Genomic DNA, 17,861 nt, shown 5'->3' on the forward strand with positions numbered 1-17,861 from the left:
CTGGTTGGCCATAAAATGAGCTTTCCCAACATGGTTCAATGGATTGATAGTCAGCTTAGAAGATGAAGAACACAAGGGCAGCTTTCACTGGAGTGAGATGAGAATGCTCGTGAAGGAAATGCAGCAGGTAACAGATAGATATTGTGGAGGCATTGTAAGTATTAGAAAATAGTTACCACCGTATTGCCGTCAGTACTACCAATAGAGCTCCTGGAGATTATCATGCAATAACTAGCCCCCACCAGCAGAATGCAGCAGCCTTCCTATTTAAAAATGAAAAGGCCTTGACATATCAGTCTCTTCTGAACTCGCCTGCCTTCTCTAAATTGTGGAGGTGCTGATAGTTTATGAAGCTCATCACTACCCTCTAGTGGCTGGGAGCCCAGTGTTCCTTCAAGAGTGCAACCACTTTTTAAAGATTTGTTCATGAGATGCCATTGGCTGGGACAATATTCAGTATCCATCCCCAGTTACCGTTAAGAAAGTTGTGTTGAGCTACCTTCTTGAACTGTTGCAATCCCCGTACTTGAAGGTAGCCAGATGGTCCTTCAAGTTTTACATTTACATGAGACTTTCGAGCAATCTTTACAACTGAGTGGTTTGCTAGGTCATTTTAGAGAGCAGTGGGTCTGGAGTCATATGTAGGCTAGACCAGATAAGGACTATAGTTTCCTTCCCCAAAGTATGTCAGTGAACCAGATGAATATTTCCAATTGGGGTTTCACAAGTCATCATTTGACTCTTAATTCCAGATTTTTAAAAAAAAGTTGAATTTAAGTTCCACCTTCTGCTGCTGTGGGATTCAAACCCAAGTCCCCAGCTAAATTCCTCAGATTAATAATCCACTAATAATTCCCTTAGGCCATCGTCACCACTTACTGATGACATTTTGATGGCAGTATTAAAGTTCTGCATTTTCACCTCAAAACTGATTGGGTTATGATTGTTCCCGGCTGAAAGTTAACACTGCCATTTTGTGCCTGTGATGCTGGAAAAGTGGTGGTGGGAAGATTATAGTTAATTGATGATTTGTCACTTGAATGAGGCTTCCCGCCACTGTTGGGTGGGTGGGTTGCTGACATTGTACGCTGCCTGTCCTGGGAAAGTGGCTGAAGGTGGAATTACATCAGCAAAACCTGGCCTGACAAATGGTTAGTATCTTCGAGTAAAAAATGAGGTCTGCAGATGCTGGAGATCACAGCTGCAAATGTGTTGCTGGTCAAAGCACAGCAGGTTAGGCAGCATCTCAGGAATAGAGAATTCGACGTTTCGAGCATAAGCCCTTCATCAGGAATAAGAGAGAGAGAGCCAAGCCGGCTGAGATAAAAGGTAGGGAGGAGGGACTAGGGGGAGGGGCGATGGAGGTGGGATAGGTGGAAGGAGGTCAAGGTGAGGGTGATAGGCCGGAGTGGGGTGGGGGCGGAGAGGCCTGGGAACCCTCCAACCACAAGGTATGAATTCAGATTTCTCCAGCTTCCTCATTTCCCCTCCCCCCACCTTGTCTCAGTCGGTTCCCTCAACTCAGCACCGCCCTCCTAACCTGCAATCCTCTTCCTGACCTCTCCGCCCCCACCCCACTCCGGCCTATCACCCTCACCTTGACCTCCTTCCACCTATCCCACCTCCATCGCCCCTCCCCCTAGTCCCTCCTCCCTACCTTTTATCTCAGCCGGCTTGGCTCTCTCTCTCTTATTCCTGATGAAGGGCTTATGCTCGAAACGTCGAATTCTCTATTCCTGAGATGCTGCCTAACCTGCTGTGCTTTGACCAGCAACACATTTGCAGCTGACAAATGGTTATTTAATTCTACTTGCCCCTGAAACTCCAAAGGCATCTCAAGGGGATTGATAAATCTCTCCAGTCTGGGATAACAATCTCCTTTCCTCACCACGACTGCTTTCTCACTTGTGTTTCTGCATCTGAATCTTTTCATAGACTCAGGCCACAACTGGACAAAGAGGTCCTTGGAATTCTTGTGTCTTATCTGCTCAGGGTGAAGGTGATAGTTTCACGGGGAGGGTAAGTCTCCATATTTCAAGCATTATTTTTTGCTGTCTTATGCAAAATGCAAAGCTAGATGAGGTGAAATTCGATATTGATTTTAAAATAAGGCTTTGATATCTGGATTAGATTTTAGACATTTTCGGCACAACTCTGAATACAGATTGCTGTTGAGACTGATTTTAACAATTACAGCTTCCCAAAGCATTGTATAGAATGACTCCACCATGTCCTGTTCTGTATTTGGACATTTTTCCTTTCTACAATTTTTTTCTCCTGGTCTCCTGAACGTATCGACCATTGTTTGGGTATGGATCAGGTTCAAGTAATTATTCCATATGTAAGGCCTCAACAGTGAACTCCCATGATGCATTCAGCCATGGGGTACTATGTCATAGAGTCAGAGAGATGTACAGCATGGAAACAGATCCTTTGTTCCAACTCGTTCATGCCAACCAAATATCTTAAACTAATCTAGTGCCGTTTGCCAGCATTTGGCCCAATATGCCTGTAAATCCTTCCTATTCATTTATCCATCCAGGTGCCTTTTAAATAATGTAATTGTACCAGCGTCCACCACTTCCTCTGGCAGCTCATTCCATACACGCACCACCTTCTGCATACAAAAGTTGCTCCTTAGGTCCCTTTTAAACTTTTCTCTTCTCACCCTAAGGCTATGCCCTCCAGTTCTGGACTCCCCGACCCTGGGGAAAAGATCTTGTCTATTTATCCTATCCATTCCCCTCATGATTTTATAAACCTCTATAAGGTCATGCCTCAGCTTCCGACGCTCCAGGGAAAATAACCCCAGTTTACTCAGCCTCTCCCTATAGCTCAAACCCTCCAATGTTGGCAACATCCTTGTAAATCTTTTGTGAACCCTTGCAAGTTTCACAACATCCTTCCTATCTGTGCCAATACTCATATTATCTTCACCCTGACAACGACTAGTGCATATTTCGATGTTGTGAAGACCAATTAGCTTTTCTCCCTCCTTGGCTCAGTAGTAGAACGCTAATACCATTCCAGCTGAGGTAAGCCTCAGAAACATTTACAGCACTCAATGAGGCCATTCGTCTCTTCATGTCCAGTTGGTCAGCAAAAGTCTGACTGCACTAATCCCATTTTCCAGCTATTGGCTCAAACCTCTCGGGCTATAGCAATGCAAATACTTAAATGTTTTGAGAGTCAACCATCCTTTCATGCAATGACTTTCAGGTTCTCACCACTTTCTGAGTTAAAACATTTCTCCTCATCTCTTCTCCCAGCTTTCTACCTTTTACCATAAATCTCTGCCCCCTGGTAGTGTCCTCTCTGATAATGTAAAAGGTGACATACCATCCACCATCTCATAGTCTTATGCACTTAGTTTATTCATAGAATTCATTCATGGAATCCCTACAGTGTGGTAGCAGGCCATTCAACCCATTGAGTCGAGGCTGTGGTGCTGGGAAAGCACAGGTCAGGCAGAATCCGAGAAGCAAGAGAATTGACATTTCAGGCATAAGCCCTTCATCAGGAATGAGGGGAGAAAAAGTGTTTGTTGAACATGTAAATTCTTCTGAGGATGTAAAACAGCAGAGGTCGTTTGCAAGTCTGGGAGAGTGTGGCCCTGAGCTGAGGCAGGGCTGACTGTAGACAGAGTAGGTGACGGCGCATGGCTGTGAGTGTGGATCAGAGGATTGGAAAAGAGACCCATTTCTGAATGCTACTGAGCCCACATCAACTCTCCAAAGAGCATTCGACCCCGACCCATCCTATACTTCCCATGACTAATCCATCTAGCCTGTATATCCCTGGACACTATGGGCAATTTTAGTGTGGCCAATCCACTTAACTGCACATCTTTGGATTGTGGGAGGAAACTGGAGCAAACCCATGGAGAGAATGTGCAAATTCCACACAGACAGTTACCCGAGGTGGAATTGAACTCAAGTTCCCTGGTGCTGTGAGACTGCAGTGCTCAGGACTGAGACTGCCCCATTATTATGTCCCCTCTCAATCTTCACTGTTCCCAGGCCACCTCAGCATAGAACCTAAAGGCTTCCTTGTTTCATTCGATAAACTCTTCACTTTAAGGTTAGGCAGATAAGGAGGAAGGGATAAAAAGATAAGTTTGATATGGTGAGATAAAGCAAATATAGCTCAGAGAAGCTTTTGTCTGATCTGAACAGTAGCCTCTTATTGAAATGTACAAAATACATGCTTCAGGTCTCTTGTTCATTTTTAATATGGGTGACATATTTCCAGCTGGAAAAGGGCTCACACTCACTGCTCATAGTGGAATAACCAAGTAGTGCCCTTAAAGGGCAGTGTTTGGATCATATTTCAAGGCCAATATCTTTTGAAAATGTTTTTTTAATCAGTCTTGTTGTGCTTGTTTCCTCATTTTTTCCTTTGTTTTTCCTGACTCTCTTTCCTCCTCAGGATCTTGGGAGACCTCACTTCAAGGTAAGTAAGCAAACATCATCGATCAATACTCAACAATCCTGAGCATTGCTTTCATGGGGACAGTGCTGCAGCTGAATATACTGTCAGGTTTTATCTTTGCTTGTTCAATACATGTGAATATCACTGGTTGAGTGAACATGTTGCCCTTGCAGTTGAGGTGGTGAGCTATCTTCTTGAACTGTGGTATACCCACAGCGCTGATGAGAAAGACATTCCAGGATTTTGCACAGTGAAAGAACAGTGATATATTTCCAAGTTAGAATGGGTGTGAGACTTGGAAGGGCACTTGCAATTGTTGGTGTTCCCATGAGTCTGCTGTCCGTGCCCTTCTAGGTGTTAGACATTGTGGGTTTGGCAGCAGATAATACAAACTACTGCCATTCTACAACAGTAAAGGAAGAAGTGAATGTTCAAGGTGATTGGGGTATCAATGAATTATATTGCTTTGTCTTTGACGATATTCAGTTTCTTGAGTGTTGATGTAGCTCTACTCATCCAACCAAGTGGATAGTGTTTCATAACACTCCTGAATTGTGTCCTTGATGGTGGACAAGCATTGCTGAATCAGGAGAACTTTGTCAAATTCCAAGCTTTTGACCTGCTCTTGTAGACACAGTATTTAAATGGCTGATTCAGTGAATTTTGTGGTCAATTGATATTTTTCAGTGGTTTAGTAGTCTGATTATTCCAATATTTTCCTCTTTTATGTGACTCTGTTTCTATTTCATTTTAGTGAGGTGTCTGTCGAAATTCCCTTTTACCTGATGCACCCGAAACCTTCAGAGGGTAAGTAATGTTCAGACACCAGAACCCACTTTTCATTTACACAGAGACTAATTCCAACACCAGGAGATCTTACAATCCCAGCTTTAGAGAATACATTATTGAGATGAGTTGCAATGTTGGGCCTGATTGTAATCTTCTGCTCGGAGGCAGATTTTAACTGGGCTGAAAATGAGCCATACAGTTCAGCAGCCTGTGGGAAAAGCTGGAATGTGTTTCCTGTCAGGCTAATCTATCAGCTTAAAACCACAGAAAGAGGTTTTGTTGTTAAATTCTTTTGTGCAGCCAGAAAATGAACAGAAGAATATTCATTCAGGCTCACAAGGGAAGCTTAGATATTTCCAGTAAGGCATTGCTCCTACCCCTCTGCTTACCATTCAAGCAAACATCCAAAAGACATTGCTGACAGTTTGGTCTTAATGGGTAATCTCCACTGTGTAATTTTTCCATTACCTCCCACTAACATGCCACCCGTTGTCAAACCACCACCCATTGAAAACGGAATTAAACTCAAGCTACTTACCAGTATTGTACTGTTGTCTTTCTGCTCACTACTGTTAGACCTTTGCATGTTCACAGCCTGACACACTTTTCTTCTCTCCTATACCGCACACCATTTCCTGATCATGAAAATAAAATATGGTGGATGCCGGAGATCTGAAATCAAAACTGAAAAGGCCAAAAATACTCAACAGATCTGGCAGCGTCTGTGGACAGAGAAATAGAGTTAATGCTTCAGCTGTCTGGCCTTCCATTTTGATGAAGTCCACAGACCCAAATGTTTCTTTCCTTCCACAGATGCTGCCATTTCCTCAGAAGCTTTTCCAAAACTATATTAGGGACAAAAAATACCTGCAGATACTGGAATCCAAAGTAGACAGGCAGGAGGCTGGAAGAGCCTTGCATGCCAGGCAGCATCAGGTGGTGGAGAAGTGGACTTTTCGGGTCCTAAATAAGGGTTACACCCGGAATGTTGACCTCTCCACCTGCTGATGCTGCCTGGCTTGCTGGGTTCTTCTAGCCTCCTGCCTGTCCACTCTCCAAAATTGCAGACTGCACAATCTGTCACACAGATTGATAGTTTAATTTACTGACTACTCATTTTAAACGCGGTGAGGCCTGGATTATTGTCTTTAATTCTAAGCCTTGTTTTCTAAAATGATGCTTTCACATCCACAAAGAATTCAAATGAAATTTGTAATCTTATACTAACCTTTAGTATTCTGCATTGTATTGTGTTGAGCCTGTCAGAACTGTCCCTTGAAAACTGAAAAATCGGGAATCTCATATCGATGCATACAGGATGAGGAGTTCCATTTAAAATAGACAGAATCGGGAATTGAAACAGAAAATATTGCAGAAAACCAACAGGTCTGGCAGCATGTGTAGAGAGAGAAACAACGTTTACATTTCAAATGCAATACATCTTTTCTTCGGAACCTATATCAACCTCAAAACATTAACTGTTTCTCTTTTTTGGCATGCTCCCTAACCTGTTAAATTTCTCCAGCAATTCTTGCTTTGTTTCTACAAAAGTGGCTGCAAAGCTTTGCTTTTAATTTACGTGAAAAATAGCATTCATTTTTCCCCCACTTTTCAAAGCAGTGGAAGGTGGGTGGTAGAAAGTAACATATTTGAACTTTAATTTTAGCATCTGCAAACATAAATGTTACTATAGGAATTACAGGACTACAATTGCAATCAGAACTACTTCCCCTCCGTGATCATAGCATCCCTACAGTGCGAAAGCAGGACATTCTGCCCATCGAGTCTTCGAAGAGCATCCCATCCAGAACCAACTCCCTACCCTATCCCCATAACCCTGCATTTCGCATGGCATATCCACCTAGCCTACACATCCCTGGACACTATGGGCAACTTAGCATAGCCAATCTACCTAACCTGCACATCTTTGGACTGTGCGAGGAAACTCGAGCACCTGAAGGAAACCCTCGAGACATAGGGAGAATATGCAAAGTCCATACAGAGTTGCCTGAGGCTGAAATCAAATCTAGGTCCCAAGTGCTGTGAGGCAGCAGTGCTAACCACTGACCCACTGTGCTGCCCTTGGAGTCTTGGCAACTAAAGTTAATCGGACTAATCCAGCCTTTTGATATAGTCACACGATTGACCCTTGCAGCAGACTCAGCCTAGAGGATATATATCATATGGCACTCAGTATTGCTATTGTCTGATGGGTCTTCATTAAAAATGATCATGAACAAAGTATTGCAGATTTGACATTTGTGAAGTGCCCACTACCACTTACTAACCTGCTATCTTCTCCCTTTTCATTTCTTTCACCGCTTCAATTAATTTCCAGTCAATGTCTGGTAAGTCTGCAATAAAGAAAGAGAGTTGTTCTTGCATGATATATGAATGGGTTATATACTCATTGAAAAACAGCTATTGATCATATCTTGCCTTCAAAATAATGGCACTCGCTGTTATAAATAAATAAATGTTGAACTTCAGAGATGAAGCAGAGGCAAGATTATATGTGAAAATTCAAAATTTGTTGTCTCAGTCATATCAATCAATCATTAGCTTTGTGAAAACTGATTTGCACTAACTGCCATCTTCTTCCTACCACCTCTCACCATGGAAACCGTGAAGTTGCTATATTCGCACAAGAAATACAAACTAAACCCATTGATGAAAGTTGAATTTTATCTATTTCAGTCAATAGTATATGTGCTTAAATATTATGTTGAACTCTCTATGTTGCCTGATTACTTCAAGTTTTAATTAGTTTGAAGATTTAAAAACTGGAAAACGTAACATAAAATGTCTTTAATTTTCTTTTCTGTTTCTTTTCTATTCTCTTCTTTAATCTAATCATTCTTGCTCTCTTTATTTCCCTCTGTGATTTTACATTGCATTTATCCTTACTAATTTACACTTCCTTTTCAGTCAAGAGTTACAGAGACACACAGCACAGAAGAGGCCCTTTGGTCCATTGAGTCTGATGCTGACCTATTTACACTAGTCCCAGTTTCCAGCACATGGCCCATTGCTGTGAATATTATTATTTCAAATGCTCATTCATGTACTTTTTAAAGGTTGTGAGGTTCCCCACCTCAGTCATGATGCTGTCAATACCACAATCCTTTAATTTTTTTAAAAAGTTTAATCCAGGGGATGTGGTCAACCCTGGCCAGGCCAACATTTATTGCCCATGCCTAATTGGCTAGGGGGAAGTTAAGAGTCAACCACATTGCTGTCCGTCTGGAGTCACATGTAGGCCAGACCAGGTAAAGATGTCAGATTGCTTCCCAAAAGTGATCCATCAGACAATAGATTCAAGGCCACCAGTAGATTCTTAATTTCAGATATTTACTGAATTCAAATTTCACCATCTGCTGTTGCAAGATTGGAACCCAGAAAGTTACCTGGTTACCCGATTAACAGTCTAGCGACAATAGCATTAAGCCTTTGATACAGAAGTAAACAGTTGGTTGCCATGCTCACTCAAATTTTGTCATGTTACCAGTTCATGATTGCAGCAACAATCCACACACAAAAAAAAATCAAAAAGGTACAAGATTGGGTTTGACAAATGATAGATGGTATTGGATGTCCTGCCTATGGCTTGTTATATCATAAATCTGCTCCATCATTGCTGACATTAGTTTAGAGAAGGTATATTTCATAAGAAAAAGAGCATTCAATATTCCATGTAAATACACTGTATATAATTTCAAATATATTTCTGTGCTGTACATCTCTATAGCTCTGTGACTCTGTGACTCTATCATATATACATATAAAAATATATATAACACCTTTCACAAACTAAGGACATTGTTTTTCAACCAATGAATTATTTTGGAAGAATACATTGTGATTGTTTTAAGTTTAGAAATGTGACAGCCAATTTAGAAGCCATAACGTCCCATAAATAGCAATAAGAGAGACTTCTGGTGTTTAAAACTGGGGGATCAGTATTGGTCAAATCCCCAAATAGAATGGTCATGCTCTTTCTTAAATATTGACACATTTCTGTCTACCTAAAAGAAGTGGAGATTTACTGTCTCACCCAAAATACCAACATCACTGACTGTGTTAGAGACAACAAAAACTGCAGATGCTAGAATCCAAGGAAGACAAGCAGGTGACTGGAAGAACACAGCAAGTCAGGCAGCATCAGGGTTCAGGTGTAAAGCTTCTTCAGTATAGCATTCTCACAGTACTAGACTGAAGTGTCAGAGTGGAGTAGATACTCACATTATTATGCTTAAGATTTACTGGTCTTGTGTTCTTGAAATGAATAGTAGGTTCAGCTAAATGTAAACATCTTGGGTTTGCTTGACAAATAGATTCACTCAGAGGTTGGAAACATAGTGGAGCTTGCCTATTATTGGAGAAAGTAAACTGGAACATGTTCCGATTTAAGTATGTTTACAGCTGTAAGAAAGATAGCCAAGTAAAGTACCAGAGGGAAGATGGAGAAACTCTTTTGATTCATCAAATTATTATGATGTGACATGCACTGTCGAAAAAGCTGATGGAAGCAGATTCACTCATAACTTTTGAACAAAATTTGAGTAAGTAATTGATAAGAAAGTGTGAGGTGATAAAGAAAGAACTAGTGAATAGGATTCATGGGAAATTTATTTCCAGATTTCCAATTTTCCAGACTGAGATATATCGGCCTCTCTCTGTCCCTGCAGGTTATACTTCACTCCATACATTGCTGGCCTGATCTGCACCATCATCTTTATCCATTTGTCGGATCCTGTGTAAATACATGGCAATGATTTTTCTCTGTAGTTACTCCATTTGAGTATTATCTGCTGCAGTTTTATCTCAGCGATTTTTATGCTGATCTGGTCTCTAAGTTGTTCCACTACTCCCACTGTTTGCTTAATAGGATAATGAATATGTGTCAAATCCACATTTGTAAAGCACTGAGAGTGATGGCTTTTTATTTAAAATGTAAAGAGAAGAGCACATCCTGTTAACTGAGAGCACAAAATGGAAACATTTTGGTAATTCTGGCTGCATCTCTTCTAAACCTAGGCTTGGACTGATTTAGTGCGATTCCATCATCCCAATTTAAACTAATGCTCATATTTAGCACAAATAACACAGGCCATGTCGAGCTCTGGTCCTGCATTTTTTTTTAATTTCCAACAGAATTCCATTCAATTATTTGAATCAAAAATACCAGGAATAATCAAGTCTGTTCTCCTCCACACTGCTTTCTGCTCTGATCTCATTTTCTCTCAGCTGGTCTTCTATGATTTTCGCAGGCTTGCAGCTCTGCAAAGCCCTGCCCTTACGGCTGTTCCCTTATTAAAGGTGATTAAGTTGGATGTTTAGCCAGTTGAGAGGACACTGCTGAATATTATCCTTTCCAAATCCTAGGGCTCTATAATTGGCATGAGAGAGCCATATAATTACAGATTAAAAATTCTTGCTTCAGCACCAAAGATCTTAGGGTTGAAAATGCTTTATTTTTTCAATGCGGATTTTCATCATAGAACATAGAAAAATAAGGACAGGAGTAGGCCATTCAGCTCATCGAGCCTGTTCTACCACTCAATGAGATCCTGGCTGATCTGTGCCCTAACTCCATATATGTGCCTTTGCTTAACAAAAATTTACCTATGGCTGATTTAAAAATTAACATCTGATTCTGCATCTACTGCTGTTTATGGATATTCCAAACCTCCACCACCCTTCATGTATACAGGTGCTTCCTAATCGCTCCTGAATGGTCTGGCCCTAATTCTCGGACTATATACCCTTGTTATACATTTCCCAAAATTTTTTTTAATATATCCTATTTTATCCTTTTAATATGTCAAAGACTTCGTTCAGATCCACCGTTTAACCTTCTAAATTCTGAAAAAAACAAGCTCATTTGGTCTAATCTCTCCTCATAAGTTAACTCCTGAAGGCCAGCTATCATCGAGCCCACTAATTTTGGTCAGTCAGTTCTGTGGTACCTGTTGGATTGTAAAAATCTTGGGTAAACAATGGCCACTTATTCAAAATTGCTTCTTGTTGCTTCCATGAAAACAGGAAGAGAATCAGCAGGTCTGGCTGGATCTGTGTGATGATAAATAGGGTTAATGACTCTAATCCAAAACCACCCTTCTTCAAGAATTTTGTCCTGATTACAACAAGATAAATACTTTGGCAACACGCTTTATTTTTCTGCAATATCGGCAAGATAGCTGATGGGCAGATCGGTGGTCATTGGTAATTAGTGTCAGGAGATACATTTTTCATGAGACAAACCAAGATTTATGTTTAAGTGCTGGAGGCTTGGGAATGTGGAAGAGCAAAGGATTTCAGACCTGGCTTCATTAGAGCAGTGCTTCCCAAAGTGAGAGTGGTGACCTCAAATGCTGTCATGGATTTAAATTTTTAGGTGCAAGATAGTAACGGCTGCCATGGATCATGGGAATCAGAGCAGGAGTCAGCCATTCAGTCCCTCAAGCCTGTTCCGCCATTCAACAAGATCCCAGCTGATCTGTGGCCTAACTCCATGTGTCTGCCTTGGGCCCATATCCCTTGATACCCTTGCTTATTAAAAATGTGTCTATCTCAGATTTAAATCTAATAATTGAATTAGCATTAACCACTACCTGAGGGAGAGAGTTCCAAATCTTCTCTACTCTTTGCACATAGAAGTGCTTTCTAACATCTCTCCTGAATGACTTTGACCCTAATTATAGACTCATAGTCATAGAGATGTGCAGCATGGAAGAGACCCTTTGGTCCAGCTTGTCCATGCCGACCAGATATCCCAACCCAACCTAGTCCCACCTTTCAGCATCTGGCCCATATCCCTCAAATCCCTTCCTATTCATATACCCATCCAGATTTCTTTTAAGTGCTGCAATTGTACTGGCCTCCACCACTTCCTCTGGCAGCTCATTCCATACATGTACCACCCTCTGCGTGAAAACGTTGCCCCTTAGGTCTCTTTTATATCTTTCCCCTCTCACCCTAAACCTTTGCCTTCCAGTTCTGGACTCCCCCATCTTAGACTATCCCCCCTGGTTATAGAATCTTCATTGAGTGGAAATAGTTTATCTTCATCTCACCCGTCCTTACCTGAAGACCTCAATTATATCACCCACTAACCTTCTAAACTCTCAAGAATAAAGGCCTAATTTGTCTTATCTTTCTTTGTACCTTAACTCCTGAAGTGCAGATATTATTCTTGTAAACCTGTGTTGAACCCCCTCCCGGGACAAAACATCTTTCCTAAGGTGTGGTGTACAGACCTGCTCACTGTATTCTAAGTGGGGTCTAACTGCAGCATATGCCTGTAATGTTGTATTCCAGCCATTTAGATATGAAGGCTATCATTCTATTAATCTTCCTGACTGCTTTCTGCAGCTGTTCATGGTATTTTAAAGAGCTATGCACCTGAACCCCAAAATCCTTGGATATCCACTGTATTTAACTTTGTGCCTCCTGAAAGCAACCCTGATCTAATCTTTTCTCAGTCCAACATGGATAGCCTCGTTCTTGCTAATATTACAATTCACTTGGCTCAGCTTTGCCCATTCATCTAGTCTATCAAAATCTTGTAATCATTTTATGCTGTTGTCAACTCTGTCTACAATGCTCTCTAATTTTGTGTCATCAGAAAATTTGATATTTGATTTTTTTCAGCCATTATCTAATTAATGAATATTGTGAATAATTGAGACACCAACACAGATCCCTACTGGAGCCCACGAGTCACATTGTGCCAATTTGAGTACTACCCTATTATTCCAACTTTGTTTCCTGCCTCTCAAACATTTTCCTAATTCAGTAATTTGCCCTCAGTTCCTTCAGCCTCCCCCTTAACTAATAGTTTCATGTGTTGGACTTTATCAACATTCTTCTGGAAGTCCACATAAACAACATCCATCAATTTACGTCTATCTACCACCTTTGTCACCTCATCAAAAATCTCTGAGGTTTGTCAGGCATGACTACCCTACATAAATGCAAGCTGACTCTCCGTGAAATTTTTTGAAGTGAAGAGTTAGCTTATCCTTGCTTATAGATTGCAGCAATGTCTCCACCAACAGATGTCAGGCTAATTGACCTGAAACTTCCTCATTTCCCTCTGTCATCCTTCTTAAAGAGAAGAATAACATGATTGAATTTCTAAACTAGAGATACAACTCCCAAATCCTGGGAATCTGGAAGATTATGGCTAGGGCATTGGCATTGTGCTCTACTATCTCCTTGAACACCCGTGGATGGAAATCATCAGGTCCTGGATATTTGTCACTCTTCAATTCCATTAATCTCTGTATTATTGATGAACTGAGATAAATAGATGTGAGGCAGCTTTGTGCAATTTTATTTTGCTTTCGAATTGTTGGCATTGCTCCAGTGACCCACATTGAGACTTAGCTCCTGTAATCTCAAAAAGGTACACTTAACATATTTCCACAAAACTATGAAATCTGTTCATAATCCTCTATTTGTTCCATGTCTCTTCCTCTAACAGGTCTCTGACTTTCATAGTTCACCTTTCTACCTCCAGGCACCTTCACCCTTGCCCTGGTCTTGCAGCTCATACCCTGTCCCTCCCCCCCATAGAGTCCCAATTCTCACTGAGAGGTCACAACAATTTTCCAGTCCTGAAATGGGGCTCCAGTGGGAAAAGCATTGGGATATTTTGCAATGTTTTTATTTTCCAATGTCTTAAATGGACAGGACTACTTAAATGATCCAGGTGAATACTAACCTTTAGACCAAGGCATATGGAACACAAAACTTGCCATGTACTAAGAAATCTACGTGAAATCCCCATTGAGTCATTTGAATACTATGTATCATTTTTGCATTCGTGTTTTAGAGTCATGAAGCAATAGGAAGAAGACAGTGCAGATTCATTAGGTTCTGGCTTGAGAAAATACAGATACAAAGACAGACTTAAAAAAATTGGGGCTCCATTTATCAAGCAATAATGCAGGGATTTGAGGCAGGAATTTAGACAGGGTATATGGAAATAGACTGTTTCCAGCATTGGTGATTCTAGAACAACCACACATGGAGAAAAGAACTAAGGAAGAGAAAAAAACCAAATAAGCATTTTGTTTCCTTCCTGATTTCGGGTTAGTTGGGTTTAGAAATGTAGTTGGACGCCAAGGTGTCATTGTACTCTAATTTCCAAATTTAGAAAATGGGCTTACAGAAAGAAAGAATCCTAGAGCTCAGGGAATAGAGAGAGGGCGCTGGGGACACTGTGGGCACTGGGGGCCCAGGTTCTATTGGGCAGACAGCATGGAAGGAATGGTCTGGTGGCATCTTGTGTAAGTGCCCTGGATGCCCTTTCCTTCCCACATTTTCTTCACATACACGTTTAAAAACACACAGTAAGCTCACTCCGGTTTCACTGCCCACATCAGCTAGACTGGCACCGGCAGGAGTTTGTCCAGGATCAATTGAGTTTTCAAAGTCACAACTGAGCCTCAATTGCACATCTGCATCTGGAGACAGGGCTGCTGACCTCTGGCACTTGCCCACATTCCACATTACTGGGATGGGCAAGAAGAATGGCAGGCTGGGCCCCTGACCTATTTTACATGCTCTGCCCGTCCCCCCTAAAAAAAAACAACAATGATGCTGCATGTAATATCCAACCCATATTCCATGCAGTGCTATAATGGCTTTTCAAATGAAAGTGACAGCAACTTTCAGGACAAGTCGTGTGACCATTGTTAACCAGAGCCATGCACTTACATTTCTTCAAATAACCTGACCAGTCAAATTACAGAACCTTCAGGATGGAGTCAAAATTGGGTGCCATAGAGGCGATTGCCATGGGGTGTGGGGAGGAACATTGGAGATCATCTTACAAGGCCAGGCAGGAAGGGAGCACCCAGTGTGAGGAGGGGGCGGGGACAGCACACCCAAGGGCTTTTGCCTGAAACGTCGATTTTCCTGCTCCACGGATGCTGCCTGACCTGCTGTGATCTAGACTCTGATTTCCAGCATCTGCGGTCCTCACTTTTGCCATTAATGGTGGATCCTGGGCTCCAGCTGGAACTGGAGAACCTCTTAGGTTTTTCCCTTGTCCCTTTACCCCAATAAGGGAATGAAGGGTTATTGAGAAGAGGCAGGAATGGGGAGTTGAGATTTATCAAATCAGCCATGATCTCATCGAATAAGAGAGGAGACCTGAATGGGGCTGAATAGTTTATTTCTGCTCCTACATCTGAAGTCTGTCCCTGAAACTCTCCCACTGACCTCAAATTGTGGCCAGGAAGTGACTTTGTGGCTGTTAATTGCCTTTGGAAGGACCTCAAGCGGGACAAAGGCAACTAGGCTGCCCAAAGCCACACCAATCACAAACAAAACTGTCAACTGGTCAGGGGCAGATGCAGCTGAGAATGCAGAAGAATGCGTACCTGAGACATTTTAATCCCTCACCCCATTCTCCAGCCTGCAAGCACACTGGGCTGCAATACTCTGCCCTAAATAGAAACTTAGAAGACAGGAGGAGGCCATTCAGCCCTTCGAGCCTGCTCCACCATTCATCATGATCGTGGCTGATCATCTAATTCAATAGCCTAATCCTGTTTTCTCCCCATAACCTTTGGTCCCATTTATCCTCAGTGCTTTATCAAACCATCCCTTGAATCCATTTAATGTTTCGGCATCAATTGCTTCTTGTGGTAATGAATTCCACAGGCTCACCACTCTTTGGTGAAGAAAAGTCTCATCTCCATCCTAAATGGTCCACTCAGAATCCTCAGACTGTGACCCCTGGTTCTGGATGCACTCACCATCAAGAACATCCTGTCTGCATCTACCCTGTCTAGACCTGTTAGAACTTTATAAGTCTCTATGATATTCCCCCTCACAGATCTGAACTTCAGTGAAAACAATCCTAACCTTGTCAATCTCTTGTCATATGTCAGTCCCGCCATCCCTGCAAACAGCCTGGTAAACCTTGGCTGCACTCCCTCAAGAGGAAGAGCATCCTTCCTCAGAAAAGGAGACCAAAACTGCAGACAATATTCTAGGTGTGGCCTCACCAAGGCTCTGTATAACTGCAAGGAGAAAGTGAGGACTGCAGATGCTGGAGATCAGAGCTGAAAATGTGTTGCTGGAAAAGCGCAGCAGGTCAGGCAGCATCCAAGGAGCAGGAGAATCGACGTTTTGGGCATGAGCCCTTCTTCAGGAATGAGGAAAGTGTGTCCAGCAGGCTAAGATAAAAGGTAGGGAGGAGGGACTTGGGGGAGGAGTGTTGGAAATGCAATAGGTGGAAGGAGGTCAAGGTGAGGGTGATAGGCCGGAGTGGGTGTGGGGGCGGAGAGGTCAGGAAGAAGATTGCAGGTTAGGAAGGTGGTGCTGAGTTCGAGGGATTTGACTGAGACAAGGTGGGGGGAGAGGAAATGAGGAAACTGGAGAAACAGGAGAAACTGGAGAAGGAGGCCATCTGGGTTGTACGGTATTGGAACTGGTCCTCTTGGGAGCAGATGGGGCAGAGACAAAGGAATTGGGAGTATGGGATGGCGTTTTTACAGGGGGCAGGGTGAGAGGAGGTGTAGTCTAAGTAGCTGTGGGAGTCGGTTGGTTTATAGTAAATGTCCGTGTTGATTCGTTCGACCGAGATAGAAATGGAAAGGTCTAGGAAGGGGAGGGAGGAGTCTGAGACGGTCCAGGTAAATTTGAGGTTGTATAACTGCAGCAACACATCCTTGATCCTGTACTCGAAACGTCTCACAATGAAGGCCAACATACCATTTGCCTTCTTTATATTTAGTTGTTTCACAATATCATTGAAGTGTTAAAATGTTGCAAGACTCTTGAGTTCTTTTTACAATATAGTAATTAAAAATGGTTCACAATATTGGCAAGAGAATGTCATTAAAACCTGAACCTCTTCAACTAGAATTAAGCCTCCTTAAGGATTGGCACATTGATTTACATCAAGTTTTTCTAATATGTCAAGAACTATGAAATCACTGGTGAAGCTGCAATTGAAAAAGTTGAAAAAACTTGCATTCCCTTTTCTCCTAGTGCTGAAGACATTGTGATTGAAGAATTCAATCGTCCAAAGCTTGATGAAGAGCAAGATGATGAAGATGAAGAACACGCAGCCATGGAAAGAGAAAATTAAATGCAGGAAATCAGATGGACAGTAGACAGGAGGTCTTAAGTTCATGCATGGTTTTGAGCTGCTCAATCAGATTATCCAAAAATAACCAGAAACTTTCCTTCCTATCCAAGAACTACTCTTTCAGGGTAGTCATCCATCCAGTTTTAAGTTGCACCATCTGGTGTTTGGCAATGCTATTGGAATGCTTCTGAAGGATATGATAGACACCCTTCATCACCAAGAACACAGATTGGAGATTTAAGCCCATTGTCCATATGGTGGCATACTGGTATTGTTATTGAGCTTGGGACCTATCAAGTGGGCTATCAAGGAACAACGGGGCAAGACCTAAATGCTGGTGAAATTTGATTTCAGCCAATATAAAATCTGGAATTTAAAGGTCATCTTAGTAAAGGTGATCATGAACCTACAGTTAGTTGTTTAAAAGACTCACCTGGTTCATTGTTGTTCTTTCCAGCCTGTCAGGAAGGAATTTTGTTGCCGTTACCAGACTGGATTATATGTGTCTCCAGACCCACGGCAATGTGGC

The 17,861-nt window shown here is 42.0% G+C and overlaps 1 protein-coding gene across 1 annotated transcript in view; it reads left to right on the forward strand.

Moving 5' to 3' along the window:
- The window catches only part of LOC132820297 (beta-arrestin-1-like), a 46,874-nt gene extending 29,234 nt beyond the window's left edge, over positions 1-17,640 (forward strand). Inside the window, exons 12-15 of the mRNA XM_060832320.1 lie at positions 1,936-2,019; positions 4,429-4,452; positions 5,186-5,238; positions 17,233-17,640. Of these exons, the coding sequence (XP_060688303.1) occupies positions 1,936-2,019; positions 4,429-4,452; positions 5,186-5,238; positions 17,233-17,249 (178 nt within the window). The 3' untranslated portion in view covers positions 17,250-17,640. The remainder of the gene's footprint in view (positions 1-1,935; positions 2,020-4,428; positions 4,453-5,185; positions 5,239-17,232) is intronic.
- The last annotated feature ends 221 nt before the right edge of the window (positions 17,641-17,861 follow it).

This window comes from Hemiscyllium ocellatum, chromosome 11 (assembly GCF_020745735.1).
Source record: "Hemiscyllium ocellatum isolate sHemOce1 chromosome 11, sHemOce1.pat.X.cur, whole genome shotgun sequence".
Lineage (NCBI taxonomy): Eukaryota > Metazoa > Chordata > Chondrichthyes > Orectolobiformes > Hemiscylliidae > Hemiscyllium > Hemiscyllium ocellatum.